Genomic DNA, 18,676 nt, shown 5'->3' on the forward strand with positions numbered 1-18,676 from the left:
GAGGCATCCATGTATGCTGCCCCTGCTGTCTCCTGTCCATTTCCATGGTGTTTCCATCATTTTCTGACAGGCTTTCATACGACCTTCTCTATGCCGAGCTTGGGTCCCCTGAAAAAATGCTCGTTTCCCATTGACTTCAATGGGGTTCGTTACTCGAAACTAGCACCCGAGTAATGGGGAATATTCATCTCGAGTAACGAGCACCCGAGCATTTTAGTACTCGCTCATCACTAATCAGCACATTTGGGTTACACGGTTGGTTGGAGTTGATACATTTTTTTAACCTTTTTAGCTACAAAATTTGTAAGAAAGAATCAGAAAAAGAAGGTGACACATTTCTTAGACTGATCTTAAAGGGAATCTGTCAGCTCACGGTCCAAACTGCTGACACTGTTAGAGAGCTGTTAGGTCAAGGAGACACATGATACATTTCATAGACCTGTTTGTGATTCCAGAATGTACAACAACGCTTTTATTATATAATAAGAATAGTTAAAAAGACATTCCTGAGCTCCTGAAAGGTTGTAACACCTCCTCACCCTGCCTCTCATCCCTGACCCTGCTGGGACTCAACTTCCAGGTATCAAGCAAGCAGGGAGGGGGGAGAGAGGAGACATTCCACCTTAGTAGCCACTCAGGAGCTCGGGGAAACCACTTTGACTCCTTGTAACAAAGAAAATTTTTCTGTACATCTTGGAAGCGCAGCTGGATATATGAACAAAAAGAACAAGCTAAAAAAATGTCAGAGGTTCCATATACTGGGCATCTTATAGTTGCAAATAGTGTGAAAGTGAATCCTGAAAATGTGGAAAAAAGACAAGACAAGAGCCAAGAGTCACCATGTTTATGGGCATAGCAAGTTATCTCTCTAAGCGTTGCATCTATCTATCAGACATGTCTGAGCCTCTAAAAATTATAAATCAGCTAAGCAGGCTTTGTTAGGGTTTGTGAAAAACTCACTTATCGGCTTTTGAATCCTGCTGTTTGCCCACTCCGTAAAGAAGGTGGATACAGCCCATAGACCGTCTGGAAAACATGGATACAGTCTATGGCGTTTGGCTGTATCCTTGTTTTCAAGGCGGTCCTGGGGCTGTATCCACCTTCTTACACTATGTTAAACCGAGCTTGCTCATTCAACATAAACGATACGATCCTATACGATAAAAAAATTTGTACAATTCTGAATGTGGAGAAGTGTAAGAAGAGCCAACTAATACTAACACTGCCTGTCATAGAAGAGATGGGACACGTCTACATAATTGTCACCACATCTTCATTTCTTTGTCCCATATTTGTCTCCCTGAATCGGTCGCATTACAGAATATCTGGTCAATATTTTCTTAAAGGTGCCTTTGACTTCATTGCTTCTCAGGCTGTAGATCAAAGGATTTAGTGCTGGAGTAACAATTTTATAACCCAGAGAAATATATTTCCGGTTAGAAGAAAATTTAGACTGTCCCATGTACATGGTCAGACTTGTCCCATAAAACATGATCACCACGGTGAGGTGGGAGGCACAGGTGGAGAAGGCTTTAGATCTACCCTGACCCGAATGGATTTTTAATATTGAAGCGATGATGCAAATATAAGTCACTACAATGAATATAACCGGAGATAACAGGACAATAAAACTGTGAACAAATAATAACAATTTAGTAACAGAGAGATCCCCACACGCCAGCTCAAGGACCACTAAAATCTCACAAGCTACATGGTCCAATTTGTTTCCCTGACAGAACACAAGAGGTTTTATGATGGTCGGGGAAAAAGAAAAGTAAAAACATCCCGACCACATAATAACAGTGATGTATCCACATACCCTCCGACTCATAATGGTGGTGTAATGTAAGGGGAAGCATATAGCAATATACCGGTCATAGGCCATCACCGCCAGTAATATACACTCAGCTACACCCAGAAGAAGACCAAGGTTCATTTGAGTCAAACATCCCATGACGGAAATCGTCCTTGTGTTACAAATTATATCAACTAATGTTTTTGGTAAATTACAGGATGTGAAGCACAAATCAATAAAAGACAAGTTACAAAGGAAATAATACATAGGAGTGTGTAACTGGGGACTGAGGATGAGGGTGAAGATCAGGAAGCTGTTCCCCAGGACGATCACCATATACATGGGGAAGAACAGAATGGAGACTAACACTCTTGTCTGCAGGTTCTGAGAAAATCCAATCAAGATCAGTTCTGTCGCCAGGGTCTGGTTCCCATAATCCATATCACATACAGGCAATTTCTTTTTAATGTATTTAAAATGACAAGTTTGAAGAACAGTTAAAAAAGGGAAATTCAAAAACTCTGATTTTCAGCCGTTTCCGGTGACCTACAGAAACAAAACAAAAAACGGGTCACAAATAAAGAGATAATCTACTTCCAGGGTCCTCCATTCATAAGGACTCAAAAATCAGCAAGATCGCCCCAAAAATCCTTAAAATTGATTAATATAAAAATCACTAAAAAGAAATTCCTAACTTTCAAGTACACAACATGCGGCACGGTAAGATCTCATATTTACTAAACGTCATTAATAGCTAATACTTTCTTCTGTTTGGGCCTGACTCTACAATGGAAAAACTCTCCCCCCCCCACTGTACTGGGAGCTGCTGTTATCCATCACACATGGCGATATATGAGCCAGTGTATCTGCCATTAGAGACGTAAACTACAATGCAGATATGAACAAAGCTTTAAAGAGAATGTATCATACAAACATGATTTGTTGTTTTTGTTGAGTTGTTGAGTTGTTTTTTTTGTTGTTTATTTGGGTGTTTTTTATATTCCATTTTTCTTTCCATATTTTTGATTTTTCCTGAAATTTTACAGTTTTCAATTTCACCACCAATCCTAAAAGTAAGCTGAGATGTCCTGTGCTGTCTGTGATGATAAGAGGGAGGCTGCTGGAAAGTGATCTGAACAGAAGTACAGCAAAGGGTGACACCAGTAGATAGAGGAGGCAGTAGGAGCTCAGTCTCCTTCTCCCCTGTAGGACAGCTGCCCCAATCACAGAGCACTCTAATGTGTCCCATACAAAGGATCTGCTCTGGAGACATCCAATGTGTTCTTGCGCCTTGTTGTAAAGCATGTCGCTAAACGCAGTTCAGGTGTGATGGCTGTTCACATCATGATATACAAAAAAATTATAAAAAATAAGAATCAGAAAATATAAAGGTAATAGAATCTGAATCTAATCAGTAAAAAAGGAATTATAAGCAGAAAGGAATTTAAAGGCAGAAGGGGGCTGCAGGCAGAAAGAGGCTGCAGGCGGAAAGAGGCTGCAGGCAGAAAGAGGCTGCAGGTAGAAAGATGCTGCAGGCAGAAAGGGGCTGCAGGCAGAAAGGGGATGCCGGCAGAAAGAGGCTGCAGGCGGCAATGACTTCAAAGTAATCGTTTATGAATTGAGCTCTAACGTCTAAGGGGGGCATTTACTGAGGAGTGTAATGTGTGTGACTCTTCTAATAGGGATTGCTGGATATTTTGTTCCAATATCTTGTGACTGATTTATTAAAATGTAGCCCTGCCATAGTGAATGTACCTAAATAAAAAGTTGCAAAAAAAAAAGTTGCCCAAAAAGTCACAAAAATGCAAAAATTCCGCTAATCCCAGATAGTGGGAACTTTTAGGTGAATACTGAAAACTGAAACCAAAATGGCTGAAAAATCCAGTTATTCACCTAAAAATAGGCACAAAGCCCTTGATAAATTTCCCCCTAAGTGTTTATTGTTGGTGTTAGATGGAACCTTCTTTACTGGACTTCATATCTATGTCTCCTACAGGATTTGTCCTTCCAAGGATATTTCTCAGCAAAAACCTGCTAAATAGAGATTTTTTTTCCCCTCAAAATTGATACTTTCCTTAAATTCAATCTTATATCCACCACCGACGAGCTGCACATATATTCTCTCTTTACATAGTCTATACGTGGTCACCGTAGACATACCTGATAGATCTAGTTAGTTACATGATTGATATGTACACACTAGAGTCTACGGGGGAAATAGATTACTTACTTTTTGTCCAGGTGATTTCTAGCTGTAGATTATGAATCTGAAGACTTTACACTGATTATAATAGCTCCTCTATATAGGAGAACTCTTCAGAGATAACAGATTGGCGTCCACCAGCAGCTCCAGTTACTACACAGTATTCATGTAATGTATGGAGGCTGGAGAGGTCGGCAGGACTAGAGGCAAGTAGGGAAGGTGGGATCATTGATAAGAATAGTAAAGGCATGGATCAGAGTTCTCCGTCTCTCAGCAGTGTGGCTCCCCACAAAGTTCATGTGTGCAGTGTCCCCAGTTAGCAACATACCCTGTTAAGATCTTGTGCCCAGCTTTCGCCATGGTTCCCTTTCCCTAAAATCCCCTTTCTTTTGAGGAACAAGTACCTCACCTTTCTTGCTGCAGCAAAAGAGACTGACTCATCATAGCACCATTAAGGGTGTAGGTGGACTGATGCATCCAGAGTTCCAGTGTACAAGTTGTTGCACTGTGGACGATCTATTTATTTATGAAGTTATTTATAATTGTTGTTATATGCCTATTTTATTACCTTGTTATAACCCATGCTATGCCTTAAAGAGGACCTGTCACCCCCCGTGCCGGGGTGTCAGGCTCCCGACCCCCCGCTGAAGCACCCTATACTCACCTGATCCCGCCGGGTCCCGCTTCTGGAGGTGGTCGGGTGACTGAGATATGAGCGGCCAAAGCCCGGCGCGCGCGCTCCTCAGATGAGTCCAACACTCATAGAGAATGACAGACGAGTGCGACGCTCCGTCATTCTCTATGAGTGTTGGACTCATCTGAGGAGCGCGTGCGCCTGGCTTCGGGCGCCCATATCTCAGTCACCCGACCACCTCCAAAAGCAGGACCCCGCGGGATCAGGTGAGTATAGGGTGCTCCAGCGGGGGGTCGGAAGCCTGACACCCTGGCACGGGGGGGTGACAGGTTCCCTTTAACCTTTTTTCAAAACCCTTTTTCTCCAGTTGCTACGCCCTTGACGGCTTTTCTCAAGTGAGGGAGCATGTGGTGTCCCAGCACTGGTGTTTTTGTCTCTCCTGTGCACCTGTCAAAAAAAAGTCTTTTAACCTCAGCTTAAAAGTGGTGATAAAGTATTCTGAAAAATTTCACTAGGTGTCAGTATTTTATATTTATATGTGTTGCACAGCTGAAGGTAGTAATGGGTTAATGTTTTATCTGTATCATGTGTTTTATGCTGACCAACAGGAGATGCTCTTTTCTTTTAACCTATTGCCTTTCTTCTGCACGCTCATCCCCACCACTCACAGAGAGGAACACTACAAGCCCCTGTCAGAGGAGTTTACATTGGTGGAGGAAGTGCAAGTCAGTTCTAGTTAAATTCTCAGAGAGGAAGGACACAGAAAGCCACTGTTCCTGCTGTAGTTAAGCTGGGGCCTGGCCTATGCCAGGACCCCTGTCGTTCAAGTTCAGTTGAGTCTAGTCACCTTAGTGAACAGATGCAGATAGAGACCAACAGTTCTTTTACCAATACCACTATGTTCAGTATGCAGTGCTGAGCAGACCAAAGGGAGAGGTAATCAAGGAACACCCTGATCCACGCCAGGAACATGTCGACAATGAGAAGGGCAGTATCCTGATTACAGAGGAACTAGCCTTGATAGGACAAAGTTACTGTAAAGAAGGCCTACGTATCTTATTGTGCAGTGCAGGTAACTGGGACACTTCGGACACCTAGCTACACCCATATAACCACGGTTGGGGCTTGTACTTCCCTACTGAAATGGTTTCTATGACACCAGGGGGCAGAAGGTGGTCAGACTAAGTCTATACACAAGTGCAAATAACTCTTCACTACAAGGATATCTTCAGGTTCAGGTACATTGCTACATTGGGTTGGGGCTCCTCTGGCCAACTCATCTCCTCTATTCCACTCTACTCTACGGGCACCACTGCAACTGCCTCTCTTATTTCTCCTAAAGCTCCTACTCAAAGCTCAAAAGGTCAAGCACTTCAGAGCATGTAAAGATTTATCAATTTTGTGAAACGTGTACCATTGCATTGGAAAGCCTTACAGTAAAATTGTAAAACCCCTTTAAGGGGGATCCCATCCAGACAATGTACCAGTTGAAAGGGGCTCTAACCTATCAGTGGTGATAAACTAGATGAACTACCTGTACCTGGCTATGAAGATACATCTGTTGCTTCTTGAGGGCACTGAGTGTCACGTCCAGTTCAGGGCTTGAAGGGAAGAGGGATAATCCCTAGTGTGAATAGGATTTCCTATCCCCCTGTCAACCATAGCTGCACTAAAGTTGTATTTGTTCAAGGTGTGCTAGCTACATGACTAGCAGGGGCGTAGCTAATGACTCCTGGGCCCTGGTGCGAGAGGTCAACTTGGGCCCCCCCCCTTCCTCGACCAAGTGATGCTATTGGTATATGTGTATATTATATATATATATATATATATATATATATACACCAAGACAGATATTACGAATAACGATCTTAAGATAGGAAGAGAAAATATTATCACCACACATATTACCGCCATATTGTTACTGACCAAATCCTGTATACTAAGACCAGTAAAACATAGTACCAGATAGCAAGTAACAAATAATTCCACCACATACTGACTAACACCACCACTGCTACTGACTAACACCACCACATACTGACTAACACCACCACATACTGACTAACACCTCCGCTGCTACTGACTAACACCACCACATACTGACTAACACCACCACATACTGACTAACACCAACGCTGCTACTAACACCACCACCTACTAACACCACCGATGCTACTGAATAACATCCACTGTACATGTATCACCGCATCCAGTCATATAGAGGTGGACGCAGCTCCACACAGGCTCTAGACACCATATATATTACAGTGCAGTTACATCAGGTGACTCACAGGGGACGTCTTCTCTGATCGGAGTTCTTCCCTCTTCGTCTTCTTCTCCATCTGCTCTCGGCCATTATGAGAACTTCTCCGAGCCACGAATCCACAGAATCTGCCAGACAGACATATTAGACTCCTCACTCTGACACCATCGTAATCTCTCTACAAACTGCACATTTGTATTGGCCTCATTTAGTGGGTAACCCTGACACTATGTGACCTCCTTATAGTGTATGCCCTATATGTAGCCTCCTTATAGATGGTCCCCACTCTGTGTATCCCCCCTTATAGTATATGCCTCCTACTATGTAGCCTCCTTATAGATGCCCCCTCTGTGTATCCCCCCTTATAGTATATGCCTCCTACTATGTAGCCTCCTTATAGATGCCCCCTCTGTATATCCCCTCTTATAGAAAGCCCCCTCTCCCCCTATGTTGCCCCCCTTATAGATGCCCCCCCTTATATATTGCCCCCTTATAGATAGCCCCCTCTCGCACCCTCCTATAGATAGCCTCCTCTCCCACCCTCCTATAGATGGCCCCTTCCCCCCCTTATAGATGGCCCCCTCTGCTATAGATGGCCCCTTCCCCCCCCTTATAGATGGCCCACTCTCCTTATATAGATGGTCCCCTCTCCCCCCCCTTATAGATGGTCCTCTCTCCCCCCCCCCTTATAGATGGTCCCCCTCCCTTATAGATGGTCCCCCTCCCCCCCTTATAGATGGCCCCCCTCTTCCCCCCCTTATAGATGATCCCCCTCTTTCCCCCCTTATATATGATCCCCCTCTTCCCCCCCTTATAGATGGTTCCCTCTCCCCCCCCTTATAGATGGTCCCCCTCCCTTATAGATGGTCCCCCTCTCCCCCCCCTTATAGATGGCCCCCCTCTTCCCCCCCTTATAGATGATCCCCCTCTTTCCCCCCTTATATATGATCCCCCTCCCCCCCTTATAGATGGTTCCCTCTCCCCCCCTTATAGATAGTCCCCCTCTTCCCCCCCTTATAGATGGTCCCCTCCCCCCCTATAGATGGTCCCACTCTTCCCCCCCTTATAGATGGTCTCCTCCCCCCCCTCCCTATAGATGGTCCCCCTCCCCCCCTTATAGATACCCCCCCTCTAGAAGGTTCCCCTCTCTCCCCCCTCCTTTATAAATGGCCCCTTCCCTCCTATAGATAGCCCCCTCTTTCCTTATTAAAACAAATAAAAAAAAATAAAAAAAACACACACAACTCACCTAACAACGCGCTCCCCCGGCGATCCTCTTCTTCTTCAGCCTCCGTCTGCCCCGGATCATGCGCTGCTGCCGGGGGTGTCGCGTCCTATCCCCGGCAGCGCGCGCATCATAGAGTTCCCAGCACAGGGAGGTCCCAGCACAGGGAGCGTCTCTAATGTGCGCTCCCTGTGCCGGAGCAGTGAACTCTATGATGCGCGCGCTGCCGGGGATAGGACGCAACACCCCCGGCAGCAGCGCATGATCCGGGGCAGACGGAGGCGGCCTCTTGTGACCGCAAGCAACACAATGCTTGCGGTCACAAGAGTGATTGATGAGGGGGGGCCTCAGGGGCCCAGCGGGCCCCCCCTTGTGGCGGGCCGGGTCGCAGCGGCAACTGCTGCGACCCTGGTAGTTACGCCACTGATGACTAGCATACAGGAACATTCTGAATCAGGAACAGGAGACACTTGTGGAATCCAGCAGGAAGGTCTCTCAGCAGGGACCAGCTTTGATTACTCTGACTAGATTGAACTGAACAGAACTGTTATGGATGCACCTCAAGAGTGCTGTCATATTGACTGTCTGTTCCGAATGATAAATTACAACATTTATAGTGTGCATTGAGAATCAACCACCCTGAAACACTTATGGTTAAAGTGGATCTCCTTTATTCAAAGATGGCAGCCAGTTTATATATCCTGGGGGCGTGTGTTCTTCTACTAAGTCTCGCGTCAGTACTTCATTGGCTGAGGTTACTTACATAGCACTAGTGTTTACCTACATAAGTTTTAAGGAATGTAACATCTCTACATGTTTGGAAGATCAGCGCCATATTGTAATGGCTTTACTTAATATACAGAATATGACATCCTTACTTAGAATAAAGAACTAAGACTATGGCTCACCTCTACTTATAGGCTTATAGTAACTTAGCTATCGGTGGAAGAAGCATGGGAAGACAGGGAGATTGGCCTCTCACAAGCTAACAATAGAAAGTAACCTTTGTAAGGTAGACTCTCCAGCGGTTGGACAGCAAGCCAACTTAAAGCTGGTGGCAGACAGGAGAAAACATGTGACACCATCAACCCTTTACTCATATACCTTCAGCTTAGCTTTGCAATAGAGATAAATACAGGGAGACATCTAGTGACCAAAATGCAGTACTACAAGACTCCAACCACGGGCAGACCCAATAATAAATGTCCCTTCGGTGCCGACCTACACATACACAGAACCAGTAGAGGCACATGGCTTCTGAGACACTACTTAGTCTCTTCATACATGGCACCAACCACTCTGTGAAGTAGTATCTGTTAAAAGAACCAACTGATATATCATCAGCTTCCCATAGAGGAGATAGAACATCTTTACGTAGTTGTAGCCTTGATTAACATCTTAATATCTTTGTCCAATATCTTTCCTCTTGAATGGATTCAAGAGAATGATGGTTAACCTCAGGAAGATCAACCAAAACGGAGCGGAGACACCATCACGTGTTTCTCAACATCATTTAGCTAGCTAGACCTTCTACCTCAAAGGAACAACCAAGACAAAGAAGGTATCCAGTTAAGGAAACTACCCAAGCAAGGTATCCATCCACAGAAAACTGTTCCGGGGTATTTGCCAGTCATAAGTGTGGAGTGTCTTCACAGTGTTTTGGTTGATCTCCCTGAGGTCAACCATCATTCTTGGCTTTGCTGCCACTAGCCAGAATCCTACTCCTCACTGATATGAGGGGCACTGGAAACCCCAAAACAGATGTCTGTGGATGGATACTTTTCTTGGTTGGTTTCCTTGAGTGGAGACCTTCTTTGACTTGGTTGTTCCTTCCCAGTAGAAGGTCTGGCTAGCTCACTAACACTGAGAAACGTGATGGTGTCTCTGCAGTATTTTTGCATATTTCTTCTTGAATGGGTCATATTTAGAGAGGAACGAACCTTGAGCATGCTGGAGTTCATCAGAACCCAAGCGTTCAGCATATGATTAGCTGGGGCTGCTGAAGTTGGATAAAGCTCTAAGGTTGTCTGGAAAACATGGATACAGCCAATGACTATATCCATGATTTCCACATAGCCTTAGGGCTTTATCCAACTTCAGCAGTCACCGCTAATCAAATGCTGAATGTTCAGGTTCGGATGGACTCGAGCTGCTCCAGGTTCATTAATCTCAAGTCATATTGCATTATATTTGATTAATATTTTCTTAAAGGCATCTTTCACTTCCTTATTTCTCAGGCTGTAGATTAAAGGATTGAAGAAAGGAGTTAATACTGCATAGCTTAGAGCAATATATTTTAGACTTGAAGAAAATGTTGCTTGTCCTGTGTATGTGATAAGACTTGTCCCATAAAACATGATCACCACAGTGAGGTGGGAGGCGCAGGTGGAGAAGGCTTTAGATCTACCCAGAACCGAATTAATCTTTAATATTGAGTAAATAATGCAAATATAAGTCACCACAATGAATAGTAGAGGTAATAATAAAATATAAAAACTCTGAACAAACATGAAGAGTTTAGTAGCGGAGAGATCCCCACACGCCAGCTCAAGAACCACCAAAATCTCACAAGTAAAATGGTTTATCCTATTTCCTTGACAGAATACAAGAGGTCTTATAAAGGCCGGGATAACTGAGAAGATGATACTGCCTGACCACATGATAACCGTGATGGATCCACATAGCCTCCGACTCATAATGATGGTGTAATATAAGGGGGAGCATATAGCGATATACCGGTCATAGGCCATCACCGCCAGTAACAGACACTCAGCTATACCGAGAGAAAGATTAAAGGTCATTTGGACCAAACATCCGGTGACGGAAATCGTTCTCATATTAGAAATAATATCATACAGCATTTTTGGTACAGTGCAAGACGTGAAGCAGCAATCAATGAATGACAAATTACAGAGGAAATAATACATAGGAGTGTGTAACTGGGGACTGAGGATGACGGTGATGACCAGGAAGCTGTTCCCCTTGATGGTCAGTATATACATGACGGAGAACAGAAAGGACAGTAATATTCTTTCCTGAAGGTTCTGAGAAAATCCAATGAAGATCAGTTCTGTCTCCAAAGTCTGGTTCCCATAATCCATCTCACATATAGATTACAAATACTATTTGTACAACTCTGCCCTTGGAAAAAAATCACATATTTATGTTACTGTCTAATCTAAAAGCTTATAAAAAAAATGGTAAATTTTAAGGGAGAAGCCGAAGTCTTCACAGTCACAAATGAGGAGATTGTTTTTGTCGAGTACAGAGGTCCACCATTCATAAAGCTGGGCTCCATCCCATCAGACTTCCCTGTGAATAAACTGTAGAACAGAGATCGTCGTCAGCTCGGACCATGAGAAAATTTCTCGGAAAATAGGCGCAACCGGCTGATGGATAAAAACCGATCCAAACTGTTATGTGTAAAAAAGCTGGAGATGCCTATATAAAACATTAAACATTTATCGCTAAAAAACACAACGTGTTTCTGCTCCCATTATCGTATAGAGTCTTCATCAGGTAAAAACAAGATATAGATACAAAACGCCACCTTAAATAGCCCATTAGCCGGGGGCGGGATGGTGCACTGAGGGGTTAGTACGTCCCATGGATCTAGCAACCAAAGAACAGAACTTTTGAATTGGCTCTAAAATGCAGCATTATACAAACACTCGGTACATACTCGGTACATACTCGGTACACATTCGGTACATACTCGGTACATACTTGGTACACATTCGGTACATACTCGGTACATACTCGCTTCATACTCAGTACACATTCGGTACATACTCGGTACACATTCGGTACATACTCGGTACACATTCGGTACATACTCGGTACATACTCGGTACACACTCGGTACATACTCGGTACATACTCGGTAAATACTCGGTACACATTCGGTACATACTCGGTACATACTCGGTAAATACTCGGTACACATTCGGTACACACTCGGTACACATTCGGTACATACTCGGTACATACTCGGTACATACTCGGTACACATTCGGTACATACTCGGTACATACTCGGTACACATTCGGTACATACTCGGTACATACTCGCTACATACTCAGTACACATTCGGTACATACTCGGTACACATTCGGTACATACTCGGTACACATTCGGTACATACTCGGTACACACTCGGTACATACTCGGTACATACTCGGTAAATACTCGGTACACATTCGGTACATACTCGGTACATACTCGGTAAATACTCGGTACACATTCGGTACACACTCGGTACACATTCGGTACATACTCGGTACATACTCGGTACACATTCGGTACATACTCGGTACATACTCGGTACACATTCGGTACATACTCGGTACATACTCGGTACACATTCGGTACATACTCGGTACATACTCGGTACACACTCGGTACACATTCGGTACATATTCGGTACATACTCGGTACATACTCGGTACACATTCGGTACATACTCGGTACATACTCGGTACATACTCGGTACACACTCGGTACACATTCGGTACATATTCGGTACATACTCGGTACATACTCGGTACACATTCGGTACATACTCGGTACATACTCGGTACATACTCGGTACACATTCGGTACATACTCGGTACATACTCGGTACACATTCGGTACATATTCGGTACATACTCGGTACATACTCGGTACACATTCGGTACATACTCGGTACATACTCGGTACACATTCGGTAAATACTCGGTTCACTTGGAGTCATCAGCGCTTGTTGTAGCCGGGATGCTGATGGACCTAAACCTGGTCCAGGAGGCTGACAATTCCATTGAAGAGAGGCGTATAAGCTGCACAATATAGGACTTTACTGTATTAGCACCATACTAAGGGTATATGCACCTGGTGTAATTCTCGGGGAAAACTTGTGCGGAATACGTCGCTCGCTCCCCTGCGCTCTCATCTGAATTTCTGCCTGTCACATAGACTCCATTATATGCTCGGGCGGATTCCGTCTATGGAGTCTATGGAACGGGCAGAGAGGGGAGCAGGAGAGCGCGGGGACGAGCGGCATATTCCACCACAAGTTTTCTGACACAATTACTCCGTGTGCATATACCCTAACAGATCAGTGTATGAATGTGAAGACCTTACATAAGTGATAATAGCGCCTCCACATGACAGGACTGTGTAACATCCCATAATCTTCACAAAACATAGATTGGTGTCTATCAGCGGCTGTATTGTTACAGTTTTAAGTCTGTTCATTTGGACCCTACAAATGAAAAGCATTTATATATCCTCTCTCTGTCCAGCGACCTCCGGCTGAGCTTGTGTCTATACACAGGAGCCAAACCTAGGAGCAGAGGTTCAGTGTAATGTATGGAGGACGGAGCGATCAGCAGCCGGAGCCTCACAGGGTAAGAAGTAGGTTACAGATCACTGTTCTTCAGATAACTGATCATCCCTGTATACTCATGAAGCTATATACCAGTCAGTGCTGGGAAAAGAAATAGTCAGAAATTGCTGGGATCTCACCTGGTAATGGGAGAGGAGCAGAGATCACAGACCACCCAGTAATCCTTCAGTCAGGAGAGGCTTCATGTATATACTCGGAGATGGAGTATATGGATATGGCCATCAGTCCTGTTACCTATATACCATTTACAGCTGTTTTTCCAGGGTGATGTATAAGCCCCAGAGTGTAATCTGTGTAACGGCTTCTGTCCCAGCTAACAGGACATTAAGGAATTGCTATTAGGTATTTCCCTGATGAAGATGAAGAGAAAGTCTCCCGGAGACCATAGAGCCGCAGTAACCTCTACATCACCACATCACACAGAAACTTTCCAGATAAACTTTTATTTCTAATTAAAATTAGTTGATTTTACTTTTTTAAAAACTTTGTTAGCGTCAATCAAAAACTCTAAAATAATAAACGTATTTACATTTACAGAGTGGAGAATCTAGCCATGTTCCCGGTGGCTCCATGAGTGTCTGAGAAGCCCCCCTCCACCGACATACACCACCATAGCTCCAGATACTGGACCAAGTGTCTCCTGATGCCCATGCAGCCAAGGTCCTTGTGGAGGCTTTCTGCTCCCGTCTATGACAGACCTCTCTACACCTCATTTGAAGACAGGTCCAGCAACAACCTTTATGAGAGCTCAACCTAAACAAAACTTAAAGGGGTTATCCACCTAAAAGTGAGAAAATTTAATGTTGTGTCTTACTCACCAAGTCCCCCTTAGTATTTTGAGCCTGAGTTACAAGTTTTTCTAAAAGCAAGATAACAAACTACATTTCCCATCATACATTTCCCTGATTGGTCTGTTTGTGAACACGCCCCTTAGCTTTCTTTCCTGCCCACTGCTGTCATTACTATTGCACAGTAAACACAGGGCTGTTTTTTTCCCGGATTTTGCATCACATCACTCTAGTATGTATTCCATACCAGTTGATGATGTAGCAGAGCTGAGGCGCATGGTGTAGCTCTGTGCTGCATAATGGGCATCTGTATAGATTACTGCTTGCTGACTGTGAATGAAAACATTCTAGTTCCATCCAGACTCTAAGAACATCTATAACACAATATACAGAACTATAATATTACAGAAACCTAGGCTCAAGGACACATGTAAGTCTATGGAAGCAACACAGGTGCATGGAGATAATGCAGATAATGTCTCCAATTCAATAGACAGCTAAGAGGAGAAGCCCCCCCAGAGAGATCACATGTGACTACAAAGGGAGGGGGGAAGAGGGGGCTGAGCTTGGTCAGAATGGATCCAGAGAAGAGAATTTTAGACATCCAGAGTGGATAACAATGAGAAAAAAACAGGAAAAGGGTGCTGGTTATACATGTATATATACACATAGGATGGTATTAGGAAGGGGGATTATTTAGAATATTGTTTTTGTTTCCCGGATAATCGCTTTAAGTTTCCCAGTGCAGGAGAGGTTCCCTGGGTATTTGCTACAACTCTTGCCAGGTGGGAGCAGAGAACACTGTGTTAGACTGTAAAGAATACATCATTACTTGCTTTTTTAGGAGTTATGGTTGTGCCACACACTCATCATCTCCACTCCATCACTCCATCATCTCGGCCTACCACCGTACGCATGCTCTATGCTCTCCCCAGTGGCGTAACTGCCATGAAGGCAGGGAAGGAGACTGCTATGGGGCCCCTGCAGGAAGGGGGCCCGAGGAAGCCTGCCCTGCCTTCATGCTAGGTACCGACCACTGTACCCCCAGGGGTCCAGAGAGGAAGAGGGACCCCCACTGCACTGTTCAGCCCCCTCACTGTAGTGCGGGGGAGCAGGCTGAACAGAGGAGCAGGACCTGCCAGACGGCACAGGAGAGGGATGAAGGACCTTTGGGTCACATGACCCAAAGGTCCTCAATACTTCTATGTGAAGATCAGCCCGGACTACAGGAGGAGGAGGGGGGAAGCCTGGGAGCTGTAAGTGCTGTGTATATGTGTCAGTGAGTGTATGTATGTATCTGTGGGTATATGTATATGTCAGTGAGTGTACATATGTATCTATCTGTGTGTATATATGTATATGTCAGTATGTGTATGTATCTGTGGCTATATATATGTGTGTGTATATGTCAGCAATGTCTGTAGCACTGGTGTATATGTGTGTGTTTGTGTATGTCAGTAGTGTCTCAAGTGATTGACAGGTTTTCTCCCAAAGATGTTCTGCAGCAGCTTCTATTAATGCTGGGCTCTAATAAAAGAACCCACCACTAATATCTGCTGCATTTTCTTTTATTTCTGGTTGAGTATTTCTTATTACACTGAGATGATTTCCCTGTGTACAGTCTATTCATGGTGTATACATCAGCACTAGTGTCATCACATTACAGCGTGTATATATATGTGTGTATGTCAGTGGTGTATCTGTATATATGTTAATGGTGCCTCTGTGTGTATATATGTGTGTATGTCAGTGGCGTATCTGTATATACGTTAATGGTGTCTCTGTGTGTGTATATGTGCCTCATTGTCTGTGTTTGGTGAGGGGGGGGGGTAGGGGAGCGTACAGGATTCATGGGGCCCCGTACAGTTTTTTGCTATGGGGCCCCATGAATCCTAGCTGCGCCCCTTAGTGATGAGCGAGCATGCTCGTCTGAGCCTGGTACTTGTTTGAGTATTAGGGTACTCGTTGGTACTCGTTACTCAGACGAGCATTTCGCGATACTTGAAACCATGGTATCTTTCTCTTCCTGCATGTTTGGCGGCTTTTTCTCAGCCAATCATCATACAGGAGAGTCTTTGGGAGCTCGTAGCATTACGTGGGAACCTTACATGTCGATTGGCTGGCCAAATCCGAAGACCCTGCCATATAAAAATCAGGTCCTGTGGTGCTCGCGTCAGACGCAGATTGGAATAAATTAGGGAGAGAGCTGCTGTCTGTCAGGGAGAGCGTTAGGGAGGGAATTAGCGTTCCTGTAGGCAGGGATACTAGAGAAAGAACCCAACAGCCCTTGTAAGGGCTTCAAATCTTTATTTTTTTTTTTTGGATTACTCCTGACTGCTGGCTGGGACTTGCAGTGCAGCTACCACGATTTTAGCAGCACATTGTGGTGATTGGCTGCTGGCAGAAAGGGGACATTAGGTGTTACATACAGACCCCTAAGAAGTTCTTATTACTATTATATTTTTTTTGTGGCTGGTGCTCCTGCTGCTGTACATTGTATTGCTGTGATTTGTAGTACATCTGCATAGAACCTCACTGCTCATTGTCCTGTGTAAGAGGTGGCATACACCATATACCACCACTTACACACAGACTTTACGACAACCTCCAAAAACTAGTGTGACCAGTATCTTGTTATTGTCTTGAAGTTGACCACCAGGCTGTTGCCCAGAATTTGGCGTAATGGTGCAATTAGGCAACCTCAGAAGCATCCATACATGCTGCCCCTGCTGTTTCCTGTCCATTTCCGTGGTGTTTCTATCATTTTCTGAGGTTGACAGGTTCTCACACGACCTTCCCTGGGCCGAGCTTGGGTCCCCTGCAAAAATGCTCCTGTCTCCCATTGACTTCAATGGGTTCGTTACTCAAAACGAGCACCCGAGTAGTGGGAAATATTCATCTCGAGTATCAAGCACCCGACCATTTCAGTACCCGCTCATCATTATCGCCCAGACTTATCACTAACTTCCTATTAAAGAGGTTATCCAGGTGTCATGTCCGTGCCTGTTCAGACCTCAGCGTGGACCTTTTGGCCATAAAGTATGACTGAAACTGGGTTTTGGCCATGATTCAGTGCCTGAGTCGTATGTTTCCTTTGCATCACTCTGATATGGGTCTGGCTGCTGGTACTTGCTGTGCGGTGATTGACAGGCTTCCACCACACCCATCTTGGTTCCTTTGCTAGCTCTAGCGCTGGGCTGCAGGTAGCTTAGACTGAGTGTTGATAGACAGTTGCCTTCACCACTCACCTCTCTTCCCTCTCTTCCCTTCCAATCTGCGTACGTATCGTCCGTCTGGATGTCAGAGGGCCGGTCCAATCACTCTCTGGACCGGGTGACTGACACCATATAAGAAGTTCACTTTTTCTCTGAGACTTTGCTTCCCATTGTCTTGTCTTGCAGCTTGAGCAGACATTTATATTGGATTGATTTGCTTGGTATTCTGACCTTTTTGCCTGTTTCTCTGACCTCCATTTTTGCCTGCTGTTTTTGTACTGTTCTGCTATGTCCGGTTTGATCTGCCTCTGCCTGACTATTTTTTATTGTGTTTGTCTGTCTTGTCTCGCTCTGTGTTTCACATTCCCAGTGTAGAGACGGACGCCTAGTTGTTGCTGGTGGCCTAGCGCAAGACCGATTTAATCCCAACGGGATGTCATGCACAACTGTACGGGTCGGTATTTGTCACCATATGGTTAATTCGATCATACAAGACCCTACACAATAATCTCAGTCAGGGGCTAAGCAGGTCAAATGTGTAATGCTGTTATAATAACATAGTGAACACAAATAATGCATATGTCAATCACATGCCATATACACTTTGTGAAGCTGTACCAAAGTTTAAGCGACTAATGAAAAAAGAGGCCCTTCTTTTTCCACTGCCACGGCCCCAGCCACCCTCTGCGTCCTGAGTTATTGGATAATAAGCTATTCTTGTTTATGCCCATCCTTTTTTGGTTTTCTTCAAGTCTAGTTTGCAGGGATATTTGTTAGATTGTTAGATGGTGTTGCAGATCTACACTGGTCTTTTATTAAGTAAAACAAGATGGGGAGAGGAGACAGAGAAGCCCCATCTTGGTGACATTGTCCTGGAGGCACCAAGGATTAACCTTTTTTTCTTTTATTTTCCCTTCTTTTACATTGTGACTTCTCACCATAGAGTAGGTGATGCCATTTATCTGCACCTTTTCCTATTTTTTTGTTCATAGATGAGTCACTTGGCCTTTTATGAACAGTAGATGGGTGTACCTGGGTTCCATTGATTTCTACCAGTTCTGGTTCTGCTGGACATGGTCCTCCCTCTGCCATCATGGGCCTAAGCAATGGCAGGGTGATAATATTTGGACGGGAATAGTCAAAATAAAGGGCCTCTGCTGCTCTTTT

General features: G+C 44.5%; 2 protein-coding genes across 2 annotated transcripts; both read right to left on the reverse strand.

The window, feature by feature from the left end:
• Nucleotides 1-1,273: 1,273 nt before the first annotated feature.
• On the reverse strand, nucleotides 1,274-2,137 carry LOC138795344 (olfactory receptor 13C9-like). The gene has a single exon (XM_069974332.1). The coding sequence runs from the start codon at nucleotides 2,135-2,137 to the stop codon at nucleotides 1,274-1,276; it is 864 nt and encodes a 287-aa protein (XP_069830433.1).
• An 8,157-nt stretch (nucleotides 2,138-10,294) lies between these two features.
• LOC138795153 (olfactory receptor 13C9-like) lies at nucleotides 10,295-11,170 on the reverse strand. The gene has a single exon (XM_069974135.1). The coding sequence runs from the start codon at nucleotides 11,120-11,122 to the stop codon at nucleotides 10,295-10,297; it is 828 nt and encodes a 275-aa protein (XP_069830236.1). The 5' UTR covers nucleotides 11,123-11,170.
• Nucleotides 11,171-18,676: the final 7,506 nt, after the last annotated feature.

This window comes from Dendropsophus ebraccatus, chromosome 6 (assembly GCF_027789765.1).
Source record: "Dendropsophus ebraccatus isolate aDenEbr1 chromosome 6, aDenEbr1.pat, whole genome shotgun sequence".
Classification (NCBI taxonomy): domain Eukaryota; kingdom Metazoa; phylum Chordata; class Amphibia; order Anura; family Hylidae; genus Dendropsophus; species Dendropsophus ebraccatus.